The sequence below is a fragment of the Benincasa hispida genome, chromosome 12 (assembly GCF_027475165.1).
Source record: "Benincasa hispida cultivar pf3 chromosome 12, pf3_genome.v1.1, whole genome shotgun sequence".
NCBI lineage: Eukaryota > Viridiplantae > Streptophyta > Magnoliopsida > Cucurbitales > Cucurbitaceae > Benincasa > Benincasa hispida.
Genome location: NC_143489.1, coordinates 79,134,195 through 79,154,606, shown reverse-complemented (window position 1 = coordinate 79,154,606; position 20,412 = coordinate 79,134,195). Strand labels below are relative to the sequence as shown.

The following is a 20,412-nucleotide window of genomic DNA, read 5'->3' as shown; positions in this document are numbered from 1 at the left end:
TTTACAGTGACGTGTCCAAGAAGAGGTTAGGATGCGTATTGATGTAGCAGAGAAGAGTATTGCTTATGCTTCATGTCAGTTAAAGAAGCATGAACAGAATTATCCCACTCACGACTTGGAATTAACAGTAGTAGTTTTTGCTCTCAAGATCTGGAGGCATTACTTATATGGAGAGAAGATATAGATCTTCACCGACCACAAGAGTTTAAAGTACTTTTTCACTCAGAAAGAGTTGAACATGAGGCAAAGAAGGTGGTTGGAGCTGGTGAAGGATTATGACTGTGAAATTTTGTACCACCTAGGAAAGGAAGATGTAGTGGCAGATGCTCTAAGCAGAAAGGTGGCTCATTCAGCAGCCCTCATTACTAGACAGACTCATTTGTGCAGGGAGCTAGAGAGGGCAGAGATTGCAGTGGCAGTGGGAAAGGTCACGACACAGTTAGCACAGTTGTCAGTGCGACCGAGTCTAAGGCAGAAGATTATTGATGTGCAGCAAGGTGACCCTTATCTGGAGGAGAGAGTTCATAGGGTAGAGTCAGGCCAGGATGGCGAATTCTCAGTATCAGCAGAAGGTGGCCTCCTTTATTAGGGACATTTGTGTGTGCCAGTAATTAGTGATATTAAAGATGAGTTGTTTTCAGAGGCTCATAGTTTCTTATTTTTTATTCACCCCGGCAACACTCCAAACACGTCACTCCAGACGTGTCTGCACCGGAGCCGTCGCTGCCAGCGCCACTCCTCTCCTTTAATCGATCAGATCTGCATCGAGTTCCTCCTATCGCCGCCGTCGTTGCTTGTGCCGTCATCAGATTTATCAACTTGGGTAAGATTTCTATTGTTTGGTTGTTTCAATTGATTCTTGACTGCCCATTTACTTTTGGAACAATCGATTGAGGCCTTTATGTGTCAACTTTGGATTCATGTTCTTGAAGGTATTAAGGTGCTATTAGGTGAAGTTAGAATTACTTTAGCAGATTTGGTGTGCCTTATATCACACCTTGGGTGAGTTTACCCAGATTTTTGGCAGTACCTGAAGTATGTATGATTAGGCCTTGGTTTTAATTTTAAAACTTGGTTGTGTTCTTATGTCAGGGTCTTACTTGGAGTTGCTGGTTTCGTTGGCTGTCTGAGATTGTCTGCGGATTTTCGATTTACGTAAATTTAAATTGAAGATCTTTAAATAATTTGGTTAATTAGATTTAGACCCCAAAGATGAGTTTAGAACTTTGGATTTGTTATTTTTGGACCAGGGTGCTAAATTAATATTTGTAATGTATGTTATAGGGTGGATTCAAAGCCTTCCAAGAGTTGTAAGAGGGTTAATTACTTGGATTAAATTGTGACCAAATTTAAGGTAAGTAATCTTACTACTGGAACTGCCCATGGGCCAGACACTGGATGTATGCTAGCATGATAGATGAATGTTATGGCAGAATGACAGCATGATAGACTGATAGTATAGTATAACCGATGTATGTTCTTGTATGAGATCTGAAAGATTTATTTATGCACGTAGATACTTGAATGCTAACTTGAGGTGATATTTGATTCTATGAGGTTATATTTGATCTGAGGATGTTGAGATGTATATATATGTCATAGAATCATGTTGTGATAGTTTTGATGATGATAGTGTCTTTACTGATTAATTAGAATGCCCACTAGGTTTGTGTTTCCTTCGGGATTCAGCAGTTTGTGTTTCCTTCGGGATTCATCAGTTTGTGTCTCCTTCGGGATTCACCCGATATTGTGTCTCCTTCGGGATTCACCTTGGATAGTGAAACAACTTTTGATCATCATCCATTAAACTCTTTAACGGAGTCTTTGACAAAACGTCGCATGCTTGTTGAAAACCTATCTAATTCACCTTTCCAGGTAGGTTCCCAGGCAGGGGTATTATGTTTCCGTCAACTTAAGAACCCCAACCTAGCCAGAACCCGCCTTAGACAAAAGGCCCCTTCTAGATAGGTTTACAACAAATTTAATCTTTTATTCCAACCAATTTAATCCTATTAAATTGATTTTAAAAGATTAATCTAGGTTACTAAACTCTTTAGAACCATTTGAACTTAGATCTATCTCAATCCAATTTTAAAACCCTTTTAAAGACTTGAGTTCACCCTAAGTCCGCATGCAACTCTGAATTATTGATTTTAGGTCTAATTTCCTTTATAATACTTATAAACGGAAACAACCACAATGCTAAGCTAACACATGCAAGGCATTCATAACACTTATAAACGGCCTAAGTGTCATGCTCAATGCATTGTCCATTCATTGCTACTTCTTTTATATAACATTTATACAAAACCGCAATGAAACAAGCAAAACATGCTTCCATTCACCCTTAGACTATAACATTTATAAAGGATGATGCATGATAATGCTCACTGTATGCAAAATATAACTCTTATATTTCATGATGCATGCACATGCTTTCAAGTAATTTCTTCATGCTCGATTATAACATTTATAATACATGATGCATGAATAATTGCACAACCTAAGGTAGGTTTTGAACTATATGACAAAAACTTTGGCATATTAGTACCATACATCACATGTATAAGAAATCAAAGTTGATGAACTGGGTAAAATTGCCTTAAAACACAAAAAAAGCTAACTATTACAAAGACAAGAAGTCGTCGGTTCAAACAGGCAAACCGAGTCTTGAACCGCTCGTCAAAGCATTGTTTCTTCAACCATCCATCGTGTACTAAGCACCCCGCGATCGTCTAGACGATAAAACAAACACTTCGTTCTATCGTTTACCAGTGCTTCAGAGTTAAACATCGTTTAATATCTACTATACGATCGTCTACAAAAATCCAAACTATCGTTTAGATATTACAACACGATCGTGTACCATAACTAAGTGATGAAGCTTAAAGTACACGATAGCTTAGCGCGCTCCGCACGACGCCTGCCTTTCGCGATCGTCTAAGCAACTACGATGCCATGAAGCACCATCGCCTAGGTGATTGCTAAGCTAGTGCCTCCATATCGCATACGCACGATCGCATAGGTAGTAACTAACCAATGGAGCTTGCTAACTACGCGATCATCTAGCGCGCACCTTCTACTAAACAAGGAGCATCGCATGCTCCCACTATGATTGCCTACCTCCAGCGCCTACGCGATCACTCAACCAATGCTACGCGATATGGTAAACGATTTACCCCGTCGCTTAGCATTTGTTAAAAGATCGTTTAGAAAATACTACACGATCGTCTAGAAAAAAAATATCTAAACGATCGCTTAGTTAAATCCCAACGATCATTTACCTAAGGCTACACGATCCAACTAATGCTTGATCTACTTCTTCGTTGAGAACTGCATCGCCATGCGCCGAAGCTTCATCACGAACGACTCGACGAACTCGAACTTTTCAAATTATAGACTTGATTGCAAAGTTAATTTCCCCCTAAAACACAGGGGCCCTTACAATTAATACTTTGTAATATCGAAAGCTTTAACAAAAAGGCAATTTAAAACCCGAAACTTTCATCAAATTCACCCACAAATGCAGAAAACGGTTAACTACAAATGCAGAAACCCACCGCGACTATAAAAAGTGTTCGATTCAGATCTGTAATTTGGAATATCAGAGAACCTGACTCTGATACCAATTGAAGGAAATCGGAAACGAGATTTCCATGAGCAGCGGAACAAGACTATTCCAAATTACAATCATGAATCAACAATACATTTACAGTCGACTTCAAACAAGCGGTTATGCAAATAATAAAGAAATTACAGCATGAGAATCTCAAATGTACAGATGGAAAAACTGTACGAACAAATGCAGTAGCATCTTCATGCTCTGTTGTGCGACTCTGATCGAACAACAGCAACCACAAGCGCTCGATCTACACGACCACAACACAGCACGAACACTTCACGCTTGCCCTCAACGATCTCCTCGGCCGCGAACTCCTCCGCAAAACAACGACCTCCACAGCACCACGAACGGCCTCCAGAAAACCTCGACGGTGTCGAGTTGAGTCAGTCGCCTACAGACACTACATGATCGTTTACCTTGGGCCAGCGATCGTTTAGCTCGCATCTGCACAATCATTTAGCTCACCCAACCGTCATTTAGTAAATCTGTATTTACTTGACGATCCGTGAATTTCTTTGCACGAGAGAGAAAAACTCAAAAACTTTTTTCAATCGTTTGTAAAAACTTCTTTTCAAAATAGGAAACCACTTTCCTTTTAAACTCACGGTTACCATGATCCAATAACCACCCACTACTTTGGTTATTTAAAAGAAAAAGAATTAATTATCCAATAATTCATATTATTATAAATATAAATGATAACCAACTTATCATACTATATTTATAACCTATAGTTTTAATATTTCATCTCATGAAACATATAAACCATAGTTCTTTTTCTATTCCATGGTAATTAATGTAAATCTCATTTACATCAATCCTCCACTAGATGTATCTTATACAGCATACCGATTATATCATATATAATCAAAATACCTCTTGTCAATTTGAACATTTCAAATCAACATCAAGAACTGATCCTCAACAGAATCCAAGCTACCAAGGGGACCTCATGGATCTGTAGCTCGAAGCTCCAATGATACGTGAATAACTAACTAAACTCTTTAGTCACGGAATCCACCATCCGTTAACTGTCAGGCATTCCACTAAAGGCCAACAGCTGAACTCTCCTTACTACAGATATATTAAGTGTCCATCTTAACCAATCAGTAGTGCAACAACCCTTCATAGATTGCTTGTAAGTACAGCTGGGCCAATAACCGTTATGCCCCTGTAATTACATCTGTCTCCTTAAGTACCACTGATCCCTCTAATGAACATAAGTCATAGTCCTACTATGACTGAGTCTTCTCTTCCAAAGAGAAGCTGTGGCCACTATATTCAAGCCCCAGAATCAACCCTTAAGGGAGCAATCTCTCTACTTATCCCTGCTTCGGGAAATGAGTGAATTTCATCTTGTGGATTGAGTTCCCAGCTCCCAGATCAAACAAGTTCCCAAAAAGGTAGGCATGTTGAGTTGGCAATCTGGTCACTTTCACCCATACTAATCAAAGGACCGTCCTCAAAGGCAAAAGTTCCCAAAACACTCAGGATTGAGGTCGTGTCACCTATGGTCGTTAGGTGAGATGCAAGTATCTTGTATCAACGACATTATATACAGAGTCTCGTCATCTCGTGATTCAGGTCTAATATAAACTCTTTGTATAGGACACCTCCGCTCCACATCTCCACATGAATAGTCAGGATTTACCATCTGTAGTAGTTTACAACACTTGCAAACTTCTACAAAGCGGGTCGTATCCGTAGTGTCGCCAGGATCAAGTATCCCACTTTAATCTTTATACTACAGACCGATTTAGTTTATCACTTAAGGCATGATCCATTTGTATATCACATATACATGCTTAAGTTCACATAAGATAACTAAGGATCTTTGTTTATTGGATATGAGTAAATGCCATAATTAGATAACACTTATTTTATTCATTGAACAATGTGTATCTTACGAAACAACGAGACTTCGGGAGAATTAGGACACCAATCCCAACATATATTAGTATCATAAAATATCTAAATAGTCCACTTATTGGGTTAATAGGTCCACATATATCACCATAAATTCATTCTAAAAATGTAGGTGATTCAGTCCCCACTTTAACTGGTGATGGTCTAATGATTAATTTACCTTGAGAGCAAGCATCACATGATAATTCTTTAGATTGAAGAATCTTTTGGCTCTTCAATGGATGCCCATTTGAATTTTCAATAATTATTCTCATTATTATAGATCATGGATAACCCAATAGGTCATGCCAAATTGTAAATATGTCTGGATTCATGAATTTCAGGTTCATTGTTGTATATGTTTCAATTACTCGTATACGAGTATAATATAATCCACAGGATAAAACAGACAATTCTTCTAGTATACGCTTTTCATATAAAACAGTAGATATGATAAAAAGATACTCTATATTATTCTTTCTATCAGTCTCAATATGATAACCATTGCAACGATATCTTTAAAACTAAGTGGATTTATTTTTTATTGATCAGAGAACAATACGTTGTCAATTGTAAATTTTATTCCCCTAGGCAAAATAATATTTGTTTTTACAAATTCTTCAATCAAATTTGCAGAACCTGATATTGTATTGACTTTTACTTCCAGCATTATCAGTTTAGAAAAATACTTTCTACTCGTAAGTATTGTATGTGTTGTTGCACTATCTGGCAGTAGGGATGACAAAATTCCCTATGGGATTAGGTCCTCTTGGTTTAACTAGGGACAGAGGTCAAACTGGTGACTTAAGTCGGGTCCTCGATTAGGGATGGAGAGGGGATCCCCGTCCCTCCCCGACCCCAAACCCGATCCCTGTCCCCACCCCGATTTTTTTAAATTGATAATATATATATATATATATATATCTAATAATAATAATAATATATTACTGAAACAGTTAGTTTTTTTTCTTTTTAATGTTAAAAATCTAATATAATAAATTTAATTTTTATTAATTTATAATAAAAAGTAATGTTTAATTTAAACAACTATATGTAACAATAATACTAATTTCCTATATAAAATTTACAATTTCAATATAAATATTAAATTTAGTTAATTTTAAATAATAAAATAATAAATAAAAAGTGGGAAATTTTTCCTGCAGGGACTCGAATCTCCAAACGGGGATTCTCCGACTTCGACTCCGACTTCCCAAAACGGGAAATGGGGCAGGGACGGGGATGAGGAGTGCATCCCTACCACGCCCCGGCCCCGTTGCCATTCCTATCTGTCAGACATAGATTTTCTTTATTCATTTTTAGTCATCCAACATATAAAAATGATCTAGGTTTCTTTACTAAAAAAATTAATTACAATAAGAAAAACAACATTTGAAATATACAAATGTTAATATCTACTAAGAGGAAAAAAAACATGGAGATGAATAAAAAAATGGAAATTCTTATAAACAGAAAAAACCAAAAAATATTTATTCTTTATAGCAAAAGGTTCTAAAAGTACTTTGTACTTTTGAAACTTTTTGCTATAAAGTGTAAATATTTTTAAATATTTTTTATTTAAAAAAACCCATAAAATAACAACATTAAGTCTAGATATTTTCAAAGTCAAAAGAAAACACTTGATGTTCCATCAATTCTGCCGATTTTCTCTTTAGGATATTCAAAGAAGTCTGCCACATCTAAATTGATCATATAGGATGGGTCAAATATGTCATTAGTCTAGTATGCAAAATTTGCTTCCACATTTTTCTTTTTTTCTTTCAGGGATGCTTGATAGAGATCAACTAAGTGTTTTGATGGTGTTTTGACGTACGACAAGTACGTGACCAATACTCAATCATTCCACATCGAAAGCATTATTTTCAACACTTTTTGAACTCTTATGCTGGAGTTTTTCCTTTATGATCATCATTTTGTATGGTTCTTTTGAAATTTGAATGATTAAAATGACCACCATGAAAATATAATTATTTCTTCCTCTTCCACGGTCACAACATCGATCACAACCACGACCTCAACCACGATTATTATTAAATTCACAGCATTCACTTCAGGGAATGGTGTCGTTCCGGTTGGTTGAGATTTATGATTTTTCATCAATAACTCGTTATTTTGTTCGGTCATGATAATACATGCAATTAGTTCAGAATATCGTTTAAAACATTTCTCTCAATATCGCTGCTGTAGGAGCATATTCAAGACATGAAATGTAGAAAATGTTCTCTAACATATTGATTTAAAATTTTGGAGCCTCAAGTACATCTATTTACGACGTACTTTAGGAAGAAAAAATATTTTCTGATGATCACATTTTTATGGCATCCAGGTGTATTTTGGTATCAAGCACCAATGACAAATAATTATTACCATTAATACCAAATGCTACAAATTCGAATTTTATAATATTTTCGTAGTAACACTATTACAAAATATTATATTTATATTAGAATTTTAACATATCAAATATGTAAAACAACATTTAATTTATTAATTCTAACGAAGAAAGAAATATCAACATATCTTTAGGACCTACTTTAGCGGAAAAAACGATAGAAACTAATGCTGATGACGTGTTGTGAACTTGAGGAGCACAACAAGAATATGAATTTGGAGAAAAACGGATACCAATAAAATATAATATTAAAATAAATAAATATAATATAATAATAAAATAAATAAATATTAAATATAGTATATAAATAAAATAAAATAAAATAAAACAACAAAATATGAAGTAAGGAATTTCTCTAAAATCTCAATTTTCTCAATTTTTCATGAAATTTGCTCATACGCTCTAAAAAAATGAGACATAACATAGGTTCAATGAACACTAAATATGTGTACCTCTGTTATGATAATATTTAAATTTTGTGCTGAGAAAAATAGGAACTATTTCTTTTCGCCCTTTTAAATTTGATTCAAAGAGAATAAAAAATTCTCGCATCGGTATCCGTACTTCTCTTTCCACTACGAAGGAAGAAAGAAAAATGGGAAAAACAAAAGGAAAAGAAAGAGAGGAGATTTCCATGAAGAGTATTCAAATTGGGGCCTTCAAATTGCAGAATTTGACAATCCTCATCTCCTATAATGGCCGTCGCAGGATTTTATCGCAGAGTTCTTCCCTCTCCTCCAGCTATAGATTTTGCTTCTTCCGATGGAAAGGTGCCTTCAATCCAACATCTCACATCTTCTTCCCAATTTCTTTGATCATTTTCCTAATGGGTTTTTTGTTTCTGTTTTTTTTTTTTTTTTTTAAAAAAAAAACTAACTTTAGCTGTGTGAATCTTGCAGCGTCTCTTTACTGAGGCGCTTGGAGATGGAACCATGGATGGGTTTTTCAAGTTGATTTCTTACTATCAAACCCAATCAGAACCTGCTTATTGTGGACTTGCAACCCTTGCCGTTGTCCTCAACGCTCTTTCTATTGATCCTGGCAGAAAATGGAAAGGTAAATCGAAATTCGCTACTTGCTTTCCCTTATAATTGAGAGCCCATTTGGCATTGGTTCTTCTATTGGCGATTTTGACAATCGATGAATTACTACGATCTAATTTTCCTTGTACTCTTCATACGTGCAAAAATGAGCATGGCGACCAGTGTTTTGATTTTCCTTTCAGTCATTCTAATACCATGTAGGAAGCACTTTTTCCAGTTTGGAGAACATACCTTATCGAGTCTTTGCAATTTCAGTTCCAAACAGGATAATTTGGTGCCCATTAGTATTTTGCAAGCTATTTTTGCTAATAGGATATGACAAAAGTATTCCGTCAAAGTTAATTTCATGTTGCTAACTTACTATTAAAGTCGGTCAAAGTGCTCTTAGTCCTGATAAAAGTTTAAGATTTAGGCCATCTATATCGATTAAGGTGTGGCCATGTAGTCTCCAAACCTTCGGTGCTCGCACGATAGGAACTGTAAATTAAGTTCAGCAGCGTTCTTGCCTACATAAATCCTAACTAGTATTTAAATGCAAGAAAAGAGGAAAGAGACAAAAAGAATTAGGTGAGAAAGGAGACTAAATGGATTCCCTTAAGGTCCATTTTTGCGGAGGTTTCTCATTACATTATCTTGATGATTTGAAGGACCTCAAAATTGAGTCTACAAACACTCATTCCACCTCTTAAGGCCCTTTTTGTGGAGGTGGTTAGAAAGGAAACGTGCAGCTAAAGACAAAAAGTGAAGTCAGCATGGGCTAAGGACGGGGATTGCAATTTCACTCTTTTCCATTGGGTGGCGAGTGGCCGTAAGAGCAGGAATAGAATTGGCCCCTTGGTCTCTAATTCAGGGAAGGTTTTAAAGGAGGATAAGAAGATTGAGGAGGAAGCTATTAGTTTTTTCTCCACGTTATATGGCCCGGAGGTCTCGGCCAAACCCTTTGTTCAAGGAATTCAGTGGAGCCCTATTTTTTAGGAAGATAAAGACAACTTACCTGAGCCTCTCACTGTTAAGGAGATCAGAAGGGTTGTTTTTGGAGCGATAGCTTGAAGTCTCCAGGGCCTAACGGGTTTACAATGGCCTTCTATTAAGAGAACTGGTCTCTTGTGAAGGAGGACCTTGTCAAAGTTTTCCAAGAGTTCTATGGAAGGGGGATTTTAAATAGTTCTATGTCGGAAACTTATGTCTGTTTGATCCCAAAGAAGGAGTATGTGACTAGAATTAAGGATTTTCATCCTATTAGTCTCATCACTAGTGTGTACAAAATTTTGGCAAAAGTCTTGGTGAATCAGCTTAAGAGGGTGCTCCCATTCACTATTTTGCAAGAGCAAGGGCCTTTGTAGTGGGGAGAAAAATTCTGGATCAAGCTCTTGTCACCATTGAGGCGATTGAGGATTATAGAGCTAGAAAGAGGGAAAGAGTGTTGTTTAAGATTGATTTTGAAAAAGCTTATGACGACGTGGATTGGAACTTCTTGGATAAGGTTTTAAAGAGGAAAGGCTTTGGTTTTAAGTGGCACATATGGATGTGGGGTTGCTTGAGGAATGTGAGCTACACCTTCCTTATCAATGGAAGTCCTAGAGGCAAAGTGACAGCGACAAGAGGGCTGAGGTAGGGAGATCTTCTATCCTTTTTTTTTTTTTTCCTTCTTGTTATGGATGTGCTTAGCTGATTGGTGAGTAAGTGTGTCGAAGGTAACCTTTTTGAACCCTTTAAGGTAGGTAAGGATAGGGTCCCCCTCTCCCATCTTTAGTTTGCGGATGATACCCTTTTCTTCTGCTCTGGAAGTGTTAATTCTTTCTTGATCTTGAATCACGTTCTTGCTTTCTCTGAGGAGATGTCGGGTCTGAAGATTAACAAGGAAAAGTGTTGTGTCATGGGTATCAATATTGAGGGAGACAAGGTTAAAAGGTGGGCGGAGTGGATTGGTTGTGAGGTTGGAAGCCTTCCCTCTTCTTACCTTGGCCTCCCTCTTGTGAATAATCCAAATTGCGTCTTTATGGGACCCTTTGATTGACAAAGTTTGAAGTAGGTCGGCTTCTTGGAAAAAGAGTTTCTTTTCTAAAGCGGGCCGTCTTACTCTGATCAAAACGGTCCTGAATGGCATTTTGGTTTATTTCTTCTCTCTCTTTAGAGCTCGGGGGGAGGTGCGCAAGTGTTTGGAGGGATTAATGCATGACTTCCTTTGGGAAGGGATTGATGAAGGAAAAGGTAATGGTTCGCACCTTATTGGTTGGGAGGTTATCGAAAAACCGGTTTCTTGGGGGGTCTTGAAATTGGGGAACTTAGGACTCAAAACAAAGCCCTTTTAGCCCAATGGTTGTGGTGCTTTTCCTCTGAGCCCAATTCTTTATGGCGTAGGATTGTTGTTAATAAACATGACCCCCATCCTTTTGAGTGGCTGGCTAAAGGGGTTAAAAGCACTTACCGGAATCTTTGGAAAGATATTAGAAAGAGCTCCCTGCTTTTGTTCTTTGGGTCTGTTGTGTGGTGGGGATGGGAGAAAGGCATATTTTTGGGAAGATCACTGGGTGGGGGAAAGACCACTTTGTGGTTCTTCCCCCAGTTGTATCACTTGTTTTCTCTTAAAAATCATTTTGTGACAAATTTTCTTGTGTGGAATGGGAGCTCTTGCTCATTCTCTTTCGGGTTCCCTCGTGTTCTTTCCAATAGGGAAACGATGGATGTGATTGCCCTCCTTTCTTTTCTTGAGAGCCACCACCCCCTTTCGCCTTGGGAGGAGAGATGTGAGAGTCTGGAGCCCTAATCCTTTGGAAGGGTTCTCATGTAAATCCTTTTTCAGTGTTTGGCTAACCCTTCTCCTGTGGGGGAGTCCGTCTTTTCTTTGTTGCGGAGGATTAAGATTCCTAGAAAAGTGAAATTCTTTATTTGACAAGTTCTCCACGGTTGTATTAGTACGTTGGATAGGCTTGTTAGGAAGATGTCGTCGTTGGTGGGACTCTTTTTGTTGCATCCTATGCAGGAAAGCAGGGGAAGACCTGGACCATATTCTTTGGCATTGTGATTTTGGCTTTGTTTGGGATTTTTTCTTCTAGATGTTTGTTTTGATGTATGCTCGTCAGAGAGACATTAGAGATATAATCGAGGAGCTCCTTTTCAATCCGCCATTCGGGGAGAAATGTCGTTTTCTTTGGTTTGCTAGTGTTTGTACTATTGTTTGTTTTCACGCTTTTCATTGGGCTTCGATTTTGAAGGTTTTTTGTAATTATTCTATGAACACGATTTTGTATAGTTGGAGTCCCTTCTTGTAAAGAGATTCTCCTTTTTTGTGGGCTTGTGTTTTGTATGCCCGTTTCATTTTTTCTCAATGAAAGTTGTTGTTCTTACCAAAAAAAAAAAAAAAAAAAATGAATAAACTACCAGTACCATTTGTTGTTTAAATACCTTCATAATAACAGGTTTCGTGTCAGTTTGATAAACTGATGGTTCTTATTTTCTTCAGGACCGTGGAGATGGTTTGATGACTCTATGCTGGACTGCTGTGAACCTTTAGCAAAAATCAAAACTGACGGCATCACCTTTGGTAAGGTTGCATGCTTGGCTCGCTGCAATGGTGCTAAAGTAGTAGCTTTTAGGACAAATGAAAGCACTGTTGATGATTTTCGTAAGCATGTTGTATCATGTTCATCTTCTGAGGACTGTCATGTGATCACTTCCTACCACAGAGGAGTTCTTAAGCAGGTACATATATTCAAGTATGTATCTTCATGGATGGTCTTAGTAGGGTGTGTAGGAACCGATCAAAACCAGAGAACCAGACCGAACCGACTGGTTTGGTCTTGTTTTTTTAAAAAAGCAACTATCGGTTCATTAAGTAGTCGAACCGACTGGTTCGGTTCGGTTTGGTCAACGGTTCTCTATCCTGAAAAACCGGAGAACTGGACCGGACCGAACCGAACCGAACCAATCCTATATATATTAATATTTATTAATATAAATAATATTTATTAAATATTATATTAAGTAAAAGTTAAATATTAAGTAATATTGATCGGTCCATAAGTCCAACCCATAACCCCTTGTCTAATTAAAAAAAAAACCATCGGTTATAAACCAAACCAAACCGACTTGAACCGATTCAGGTTGGTTCGGTTCACCGATGGAAATCGGTTTCCACGGTTCTGTTTACTTGAGAACCATGGACTTTGGTTTGGTTCATGGTTCGGCCCAAAACTGGATCGAACCGAACCGTGCACACCCCTAGGTCTTACTATGTCTTCAGCTGTTGTAACTGAAAAAGGTGTATGTTACCATAAATATAAACCAATGTACAAATTTTTTATTTTTTTATTTTTTTAAAAAAATATGTATATTTCTTTAGATAACATGTAATTGGTATATTCGATCACTTGTCATAGAAGTTAATTTGAGACTTGTTTTAAAGTTTAAACATAATGATTGGTTTCAGACTGGAACTGGCCATTTCTCACCAATTGGGGGTTATCATGCTGGAAAAGATATGGTTCTCATTTTGGATGTTGCGCGTTTCAAGTATCCTCCTCACTGGGTTCCACTTACCCTACTGTGGGATGCCATGAACACAATCGATGGTGCAACAGGACTACCTAGAGGGTAAATTCGTACTCTCATTTTGCGTGTTTCTTTGTGGAGTGGGTTCTATGCTGCAGGTCCATATTCTGATATCTTTTTTTAACGCAGGTACATGATTTTATCAAAGCTACCCAGGGGCCCGTCTATTCTTTACACTCTGGTACATCTTTTTCTTGGAGATACTACTTCCCCGGGGATTCCCCTGCTTTTGTTCTTATAACACTGCTATGCACTAGGTTTATTACTGGGTTGGTCTAGTATGAAAACTGAAGTTGAACCGACCATATGGCATGGAAGAAAAAATAAAGAAAATTGATGAATAGACATCAAACTGCCTGACCTCTCTGAACTCATCCTGATAAAATTAACAAAAGTCAATAAACTGATGAAATTGGTCAAAAGTGAATTATACTATGGAAAACCGGGAAAAAAATTGTTATTCGACTTTGTTTTTATAATACTAGTTATTAATTTATATTAGTGGTAATTACAAAATTACGCTCATGTGGTGTGATTTCTAAAATATGTTGAGCGCACCCATATACTCCATAAATGGTTCAAAAGCCTCGCAAAATCACGCCTTGTGTTAAATCTTACCGTAGTTTTATAGAAATGTCACAAGTGACATTCTAATTTCTACCTGTGCATATGTACTAATTCCTTAAAAAGTAATGGTAAAATTTAAAACTAGCGTATCGTTTGCAACTTTTCAAACCAAAAAAAAAAAAATGTCTTGGAATAATTTGTAAGAAGATTAACCATAATTAAAAGAAGGTTTAAATCCTATTTTGGTTCTTGAATTTTGAATCTTGTTCTATTTTAGTCTTTAAACTTTTAAAAATGTCTTTTTAAGTCCCTAAACTTTTAAAAAAATGCATATTTTGGTTCCTGTTGTTAAGATTTCGTTAATTTTTAACAGAATGGTGAGTTGGATTGTGTTTATAGATGACTAGGCTACCAAATACATTATCTATACTAAAAAATTCAGGGTTTCAATTTTCAATTAGAGGGTAATTTAAAAGTCAATTTGATTTTGTTTGTTCACTATCTTGGCCTGTTGGTGGTTGGCATTTACTTCCGTTTCTCAAAATGTGTCATATGCAATTTTATCCATATACAGTCTTTAAATGCTTTGTTTTCTCAAGTTTGGGATATTTTTGTGATGCATCAAAATACTTTTTTCTCTTTTTCCCAATCCTTGCTTTTTTTTTTCTTTTTTTTTTTAACCCAGTTCTGTGATTCATTGAGGTAATATATTTTTTTGTTTGAGTCTATTTTCTATATGGATTGGATTTATTTGATTCTACTCCATTTTTATCATATTTGCTTGAGATTCCAATTTGGGGAAAAAAACAGTAAGGTCTTTTGATCAAAGAAATAAGAAAGATAGTATTTTTTTTTTTTTTTTAAAAGGAAGAAAATATGTGAAACTTGGGGGAACGTAGGAGAGGTGAGTTTTGAAGGGAAAAAAAGAGAAGGAAATCAATGATTTTTTTTACTTCGATCTTTCTCTATTTAAGTTTTTTGATTTTCCATGGATTTTGGCGAGCTTTCAACTACAATTCCGACAGACTTCTATTTACGTTAGTCATATATAAATATAATTCAGCTCACCATTCTTTTAAAAAATTAACAAAATCTTAACTGGAGGGACCAATGTAGGCATTTTTTTAAAGTTTAGGGACTTATACAGACGTTTTTAAAAGTTTAGGAACTAAAGTAGAACAAGATTCAAAGTTGAGAGATTAAAATAGGATTTAAACCTTAAAAGAATTAAGGTTAAATTACAAGTTTGATCGTTGAACTTCAGAGTTATTCTAATAACTCTCTAAAATGTAAGGTATATGCTTTTAGGCATTTTCTTCTGCATATATGTTAAGAATTAATGTTGAACACTGGATGTAATTTGTTTTGTGCAGAGTTGTCAGCATGACGGTTGGAATAATGTTGTAAAATACTTAACAGAAGACGTTCCTCGACTTCTGAAAACTGAAGATGTGAAAAGTGTACAGGAATTACTTTCTGTTGTATTTAAATTGCCACCTCAAAATCTAAGACACTTTATCAAGTGGGTTGCAGAAGTCCGGGAGCAAGAGGATGGGAATGGGAATGTAAAACTTAATGCAGAGGAGAGAGGAAGACTAGCTGTCAAGGTTCTCTTGAACATTTTCTATTATTTTTCTTGTTCAACTATTTGCACATATGCATAAATGTTTGATCTTTTTTTTCCTAAGGTTTAACTATGGGAATCTCAGGAAGAGATATTGGAACAACTACGAGCGACTGAACTCTTCAAACATATCAAACAGTGGTTGGCATCTGGGACACTATGCGAAGGCCTTGCATCTTTGTTTGACAAAGATGAATTACCTGAAATTGCTGCAACTTTTTGTTGTCAAAGGGCAGAAACTTTAGCTGCGAAACCTTGCTCAGCTGATCGAAGTTTCTGCAGAACTGATATCCGCCTTTTGAATGCTGAAAATGAGAAGCCAGCAGTGGTAGTGTCAGGGGCTGTTGTTACTAATGATATTAAAGGAGTAGATATGTTGGTACCTTTATGTAAAACAGAATCAAGTCATATTTCAGATGAGTGTTGTTGTCAATGGCCATCTGCTGTTGATGTTCTAACCATATTGTTGCTAGCACTTCCACAACATATTTGGTCCACCATTAAAGATGAGAAATTGTTGGCAGACATTAATAGACTTGTTGCAGAAAACTACCTTCCTTCTTTGCTTCAGGATGAGGTAATCCAGTTTTGTTTCCTTTCTAATTTGGCTTGCCCCCCAAATAGAAAAACTATATCGGAGAGTTTTCCTTATTCCTAATATTTATATTGGGTTCATGACAGGTTCTGCACTTGAGACAACAAATGCACTTTCTTATGAGTGATCTCAGCTGAAATACTATATGATTGCTATAAATTCTCAATAACGCAGCAGAACTGAGATCACTCTGATTTATTTGAGAGATTATATCATATGAGACTATAAATCTCAAATGGGGATTTGGTCCAAAAATGAGACTTAGGATCCATTCAAGAATGGTGAACTCATAAGAGGTACCATCTTGAGGATGCATGTTGAGAATCTTACATTGTAATTCACAAGTTGCTTGGACTTTGATGACATGACAATTTGAGCAATGGAGTACTATTAAGAAATAAAAATAAAGTTGAGAGGCTTTGGACAATGAATGTGATCATGGGAAATTGCTAAAAGTAATCTAAAATCTAAGAACTTTATAAAAAAAAAATGACATGTTTTCTATGTTTGTTTTTTCTACCTGTTTTAGATGTGAAATTCTCTTTTTGCTCTTGGATTACAAAAATGTCAAGTGCATAGAAAATTTCTCCCTCCTCTCTAATCTCTATCTTCCTTTATGTCTTCTTTTCCCTCTTATTTTTTTCAGCTCAACTTCGATCCATAATGTTTTTCTTTTTCTCTCTCACCTCTTATCTTCTCTTTCTCACCTGTCTTCCCCCCTCCCACCTCACCATGTTTGAGCACCCACAACTCAATATGTTGAAGAAAAACATTGTGTAGTACAAATTCATGACCAAAATGATTTTTATGGGTTTAATAGTCAAATAAGATATCTTCTAGCATGTAGATCTCAAAAAGTTACACGAAATAAATAAATAAATGAATGTGTACAATTTGGCAAACTCATACTTAAGGTTTCCAAGTTTAAATTTTAGATCATTTTAGCTTTCTGATTTTCTCCTAAACCATGTTATTGAGAGGTGAGACAAAATAAAACATATTTTTGTTTATATAGAAAGAAAATTCTTCACTCTTTTCTCCTAAAATCATGTCACAATAACTTTTAGTCCTCACCAAGTCTTTTTTTAGCTATATATCACAATTATCTAAATTTTGCAAAAATTTATTCCTCGCAAAATAAGGCCTCTATTGGTGATTTTTTATGAGCTCAATTTTTCTCATCACCTCTTTATTGTGAGAACTTTTTTATGAGGATTTGATTGTATTTTTTTAGTGTCATGTAAACCTACTATTTTGGAAGGGTTTGTTAGCTTCTTATAGTTGGGTTTCTTTTTTTACGTGAGGCCCAAATGAAAAATGACCACCGCTAATGTGATTTTACCACTTCGTCCCTAAGATGCACCATGCGCGCCTAGGCCTACCAAGGAACTCGATCCTCGATTACTTGTTACACGATCTTCATTGGCTCATCACGCGATCCTCGTTGGCTCGTCACATGATCCTCGATGCACGATCCCTCAATATCCGGATGCATAGTCACTCGATACGTGTGCAATCGATACGTGTATACCCGATCATAGTCACGTCATACTCGATACTCAATCATTTTGAATTTTTTGAATTCTTAACCCGTTTGAAGTCCATTATTTCATCACTTTAACTCATTTCTCAGACTATTCTCTCTCGTCTTTCGATTTTATATCCTTCAACAACTGCACTTCTACACTTGAAACTCTTTTGATTCTCTTTGTATTAGGTAACATTATTCTCTTTGTTTATATCTTGACATCATTTGTCTCTTTGTTATATTTTGCCATCATGCACTTTCATATTCCTCGATATTCAACCGATAAGATTTTCATTTCGGTTTTCATATCTTGCATAGTTTGGTTGGAGCTCAAATTTTTTTCATTTTGGTTTTCATATTTCTGGCATTTTGGATCGTCTAGAGTTTAGGATTTGAGTAGGATAAGTCATGAAGGTGAAAAATCGAATTGAATGCTCAATAATCGATCATTTAGTCACATGTAATGTAGCAAGTAAGGGACACTATGTAACATGTACCGTGTATCTGGTATCGAGCAATCGTGTATCGTATATCGTGTATCAGGTATCGTATATCGTGCATCGAGTATCATACATCGAGTATTGAATATTGAACAGAATGCTTAATTTCTGGCGTTCTTTGTTATTATATGCAGAATGGTTTGACAATTCAATATTCCTCCCCAGGATCATTTTCCAAGTCAAGCGACCAACCTATCATCTCACATTGGGATGGGTAACAAGATTGTGAAAGAAAAGCTTACTCCCACTCAACTTGCCCTCTTCAAGAAGACGATATTTGGGCGATTCTGGACATGGATTATCTTCAGCTATCCATTGGTCCACTATATTCTATTAAGGGGGGCTATAGACAATAGGAAGGATGAAATGATCTTCGGTTTGAATGATTTGGTTGTTACATTCTCCAAAGAAGACTTCCTGTTGGTGACAGGATTGTGGCGGTCACCTAATCCAACAGTTGTGAGGAGGGGTGGCATAGTAGATACTTCAAGAATGATTTTGCAAGGGACATTCATATTGGTACCTTAGAGACAGTGTACAAAGAGATGGAGTTTGATAACGACATGGATGTTGTGAAAATCACATTGGTCTATCACACTGAATTGGGTATGATGGGGAGGGAGAAGACGAGGGCCAATATTGACAAGACATTATTAATTGATGTGAAGGATTTGGGTTACTTTAATTCCATTGATTGGGGAAACGTGCTATGGGAGAGGACGTTACTTGGACTACAAAAAGGATTGAGTGGCAAGGCAGATAACTATAAGAAAAGGTCCAAGAACAATAATGAAGGAAATCGGACACGAAGATTTCCATGAGTAGCGGAACGATCTTTCCAAATTTCAATCGTATATGAACATTACAATTACAATCTAAACGAAAACATACGGTTATGCGAAATACAGAAATTACAGCATGCTTTACTATTGATCAAGGACAAGAAATAACAAACCGTTGCAGACTCATTTTCTAGTTCCTTGATCACGAACGCTCGATCACGACAATACAGCAACACACGAACGTTCGCCCAACATGACCACTACACTGCACAAACATCGCGCACTCGAAATAAGCGATCGCCAAGATCAAGAACACCCCGAACACCCCGAACGGCTTCCACAGAATCTCGACAATGTCGAGTTGAGTATGACACCACTAAGAAGGTTACCTTGATAGTCTCGGTGTGAGAATCCAGAGGGTGGACTCTGTGCGGACTTGGTTTGAGGTAGAAAACCAGAGGAATCACAATCGTGTAAACGATTGAGCAAGTGGGAGATGAAACAACCTATCGTATAGGTCGATGCCCAATCATTTCGATCGTCTAGCAAAGCTATGCGATCGTTTAGCTCATCGCTTAGCTAAGTGTCTATCGTGTAAGAATACTCCACGATCGTTTAGCTAACTCCAAGTTGTTGCTTAGTAAATCTTCTCCATGAGCAATTTCTGAGAATGAAAAATTCAAAATTAAACTTACTCAACCTTACTAAAATTAGGAAAATATTTTTCCTTTTTATCTCACGGTTACCCTGAAACCACCAATAATCTCTCACTCAATTGGTTATTAGAGAAAAGGAGATAATTATCCAATAATTAATATTATTATAAATATAAATGATAACCAACTTACCATAATATAATTATAACCTACAATTTTAATATTTCATCTCATGAAACATACAAACTATAGCTCTTTTTCTTTTCCATGGCACTTAATGTAAATCTCATTTACATTAATCCTCCATTTGATGTATCTCATACACTATACTGATCATATCATATATAATCGAATTACCTCTTGTCAATTCAAACATTTCAAATCAACACCAAGAACTGATCCTCAACTTGAATCCATTGAGCTACCAAGGGGACCTTATGGACCTATAGCTCGAAGCTCCAACGGTACGTGAATAACTGACTAAACTCTTTAGTCGCGGGATCCACCATCCATTAACTGCCAGGTATTCCACTAAAGACTGATAGTTGAACTCTCCTTACTGCAGATATATTATGTGTCCATATAAACCAATCAATAGTGCGATAACCTTTCACAAATCGCTCGTA

General features: G+C 36.5%; 1 protein-coding gene across 1 annotated transcript; it reads left to right on the top strand.

The window, feature by feature from the left end:
• Window positions 1-8,439: 8,439 nt before the first annotated feature.
• LOC120068464 (glutathione gamma-glutamylcysteinyltransferase 3-like) lies at window positions 8,440-16,747 on the top strand. Its single transcript, XM_039020250.2, has 8 exons — window positions 8,440-8,710; window positions 8,840-8,996; window positions 12,447-12,685; window positions 13,413-13,576; window positions 13,664-13,715; window positions 15,475-15,708; window positions 15,811-16,302; window positions 16,407-16,747. Exons 1-8 carry the CDS (start codon window positions 8,636-8,638, stop codon window positions 16,455-16,457), a joined length of 1,464 nt encoding a protein of 487 aa, XP_038876178.1. The 5' UTR covers window positions 8,440-8,635; the 3' UTR covers window positions 16,458-16,747.
• The last annotated feature ends 3,665 nt before the right edge of the window (window positions 16,748-20,412 follow it).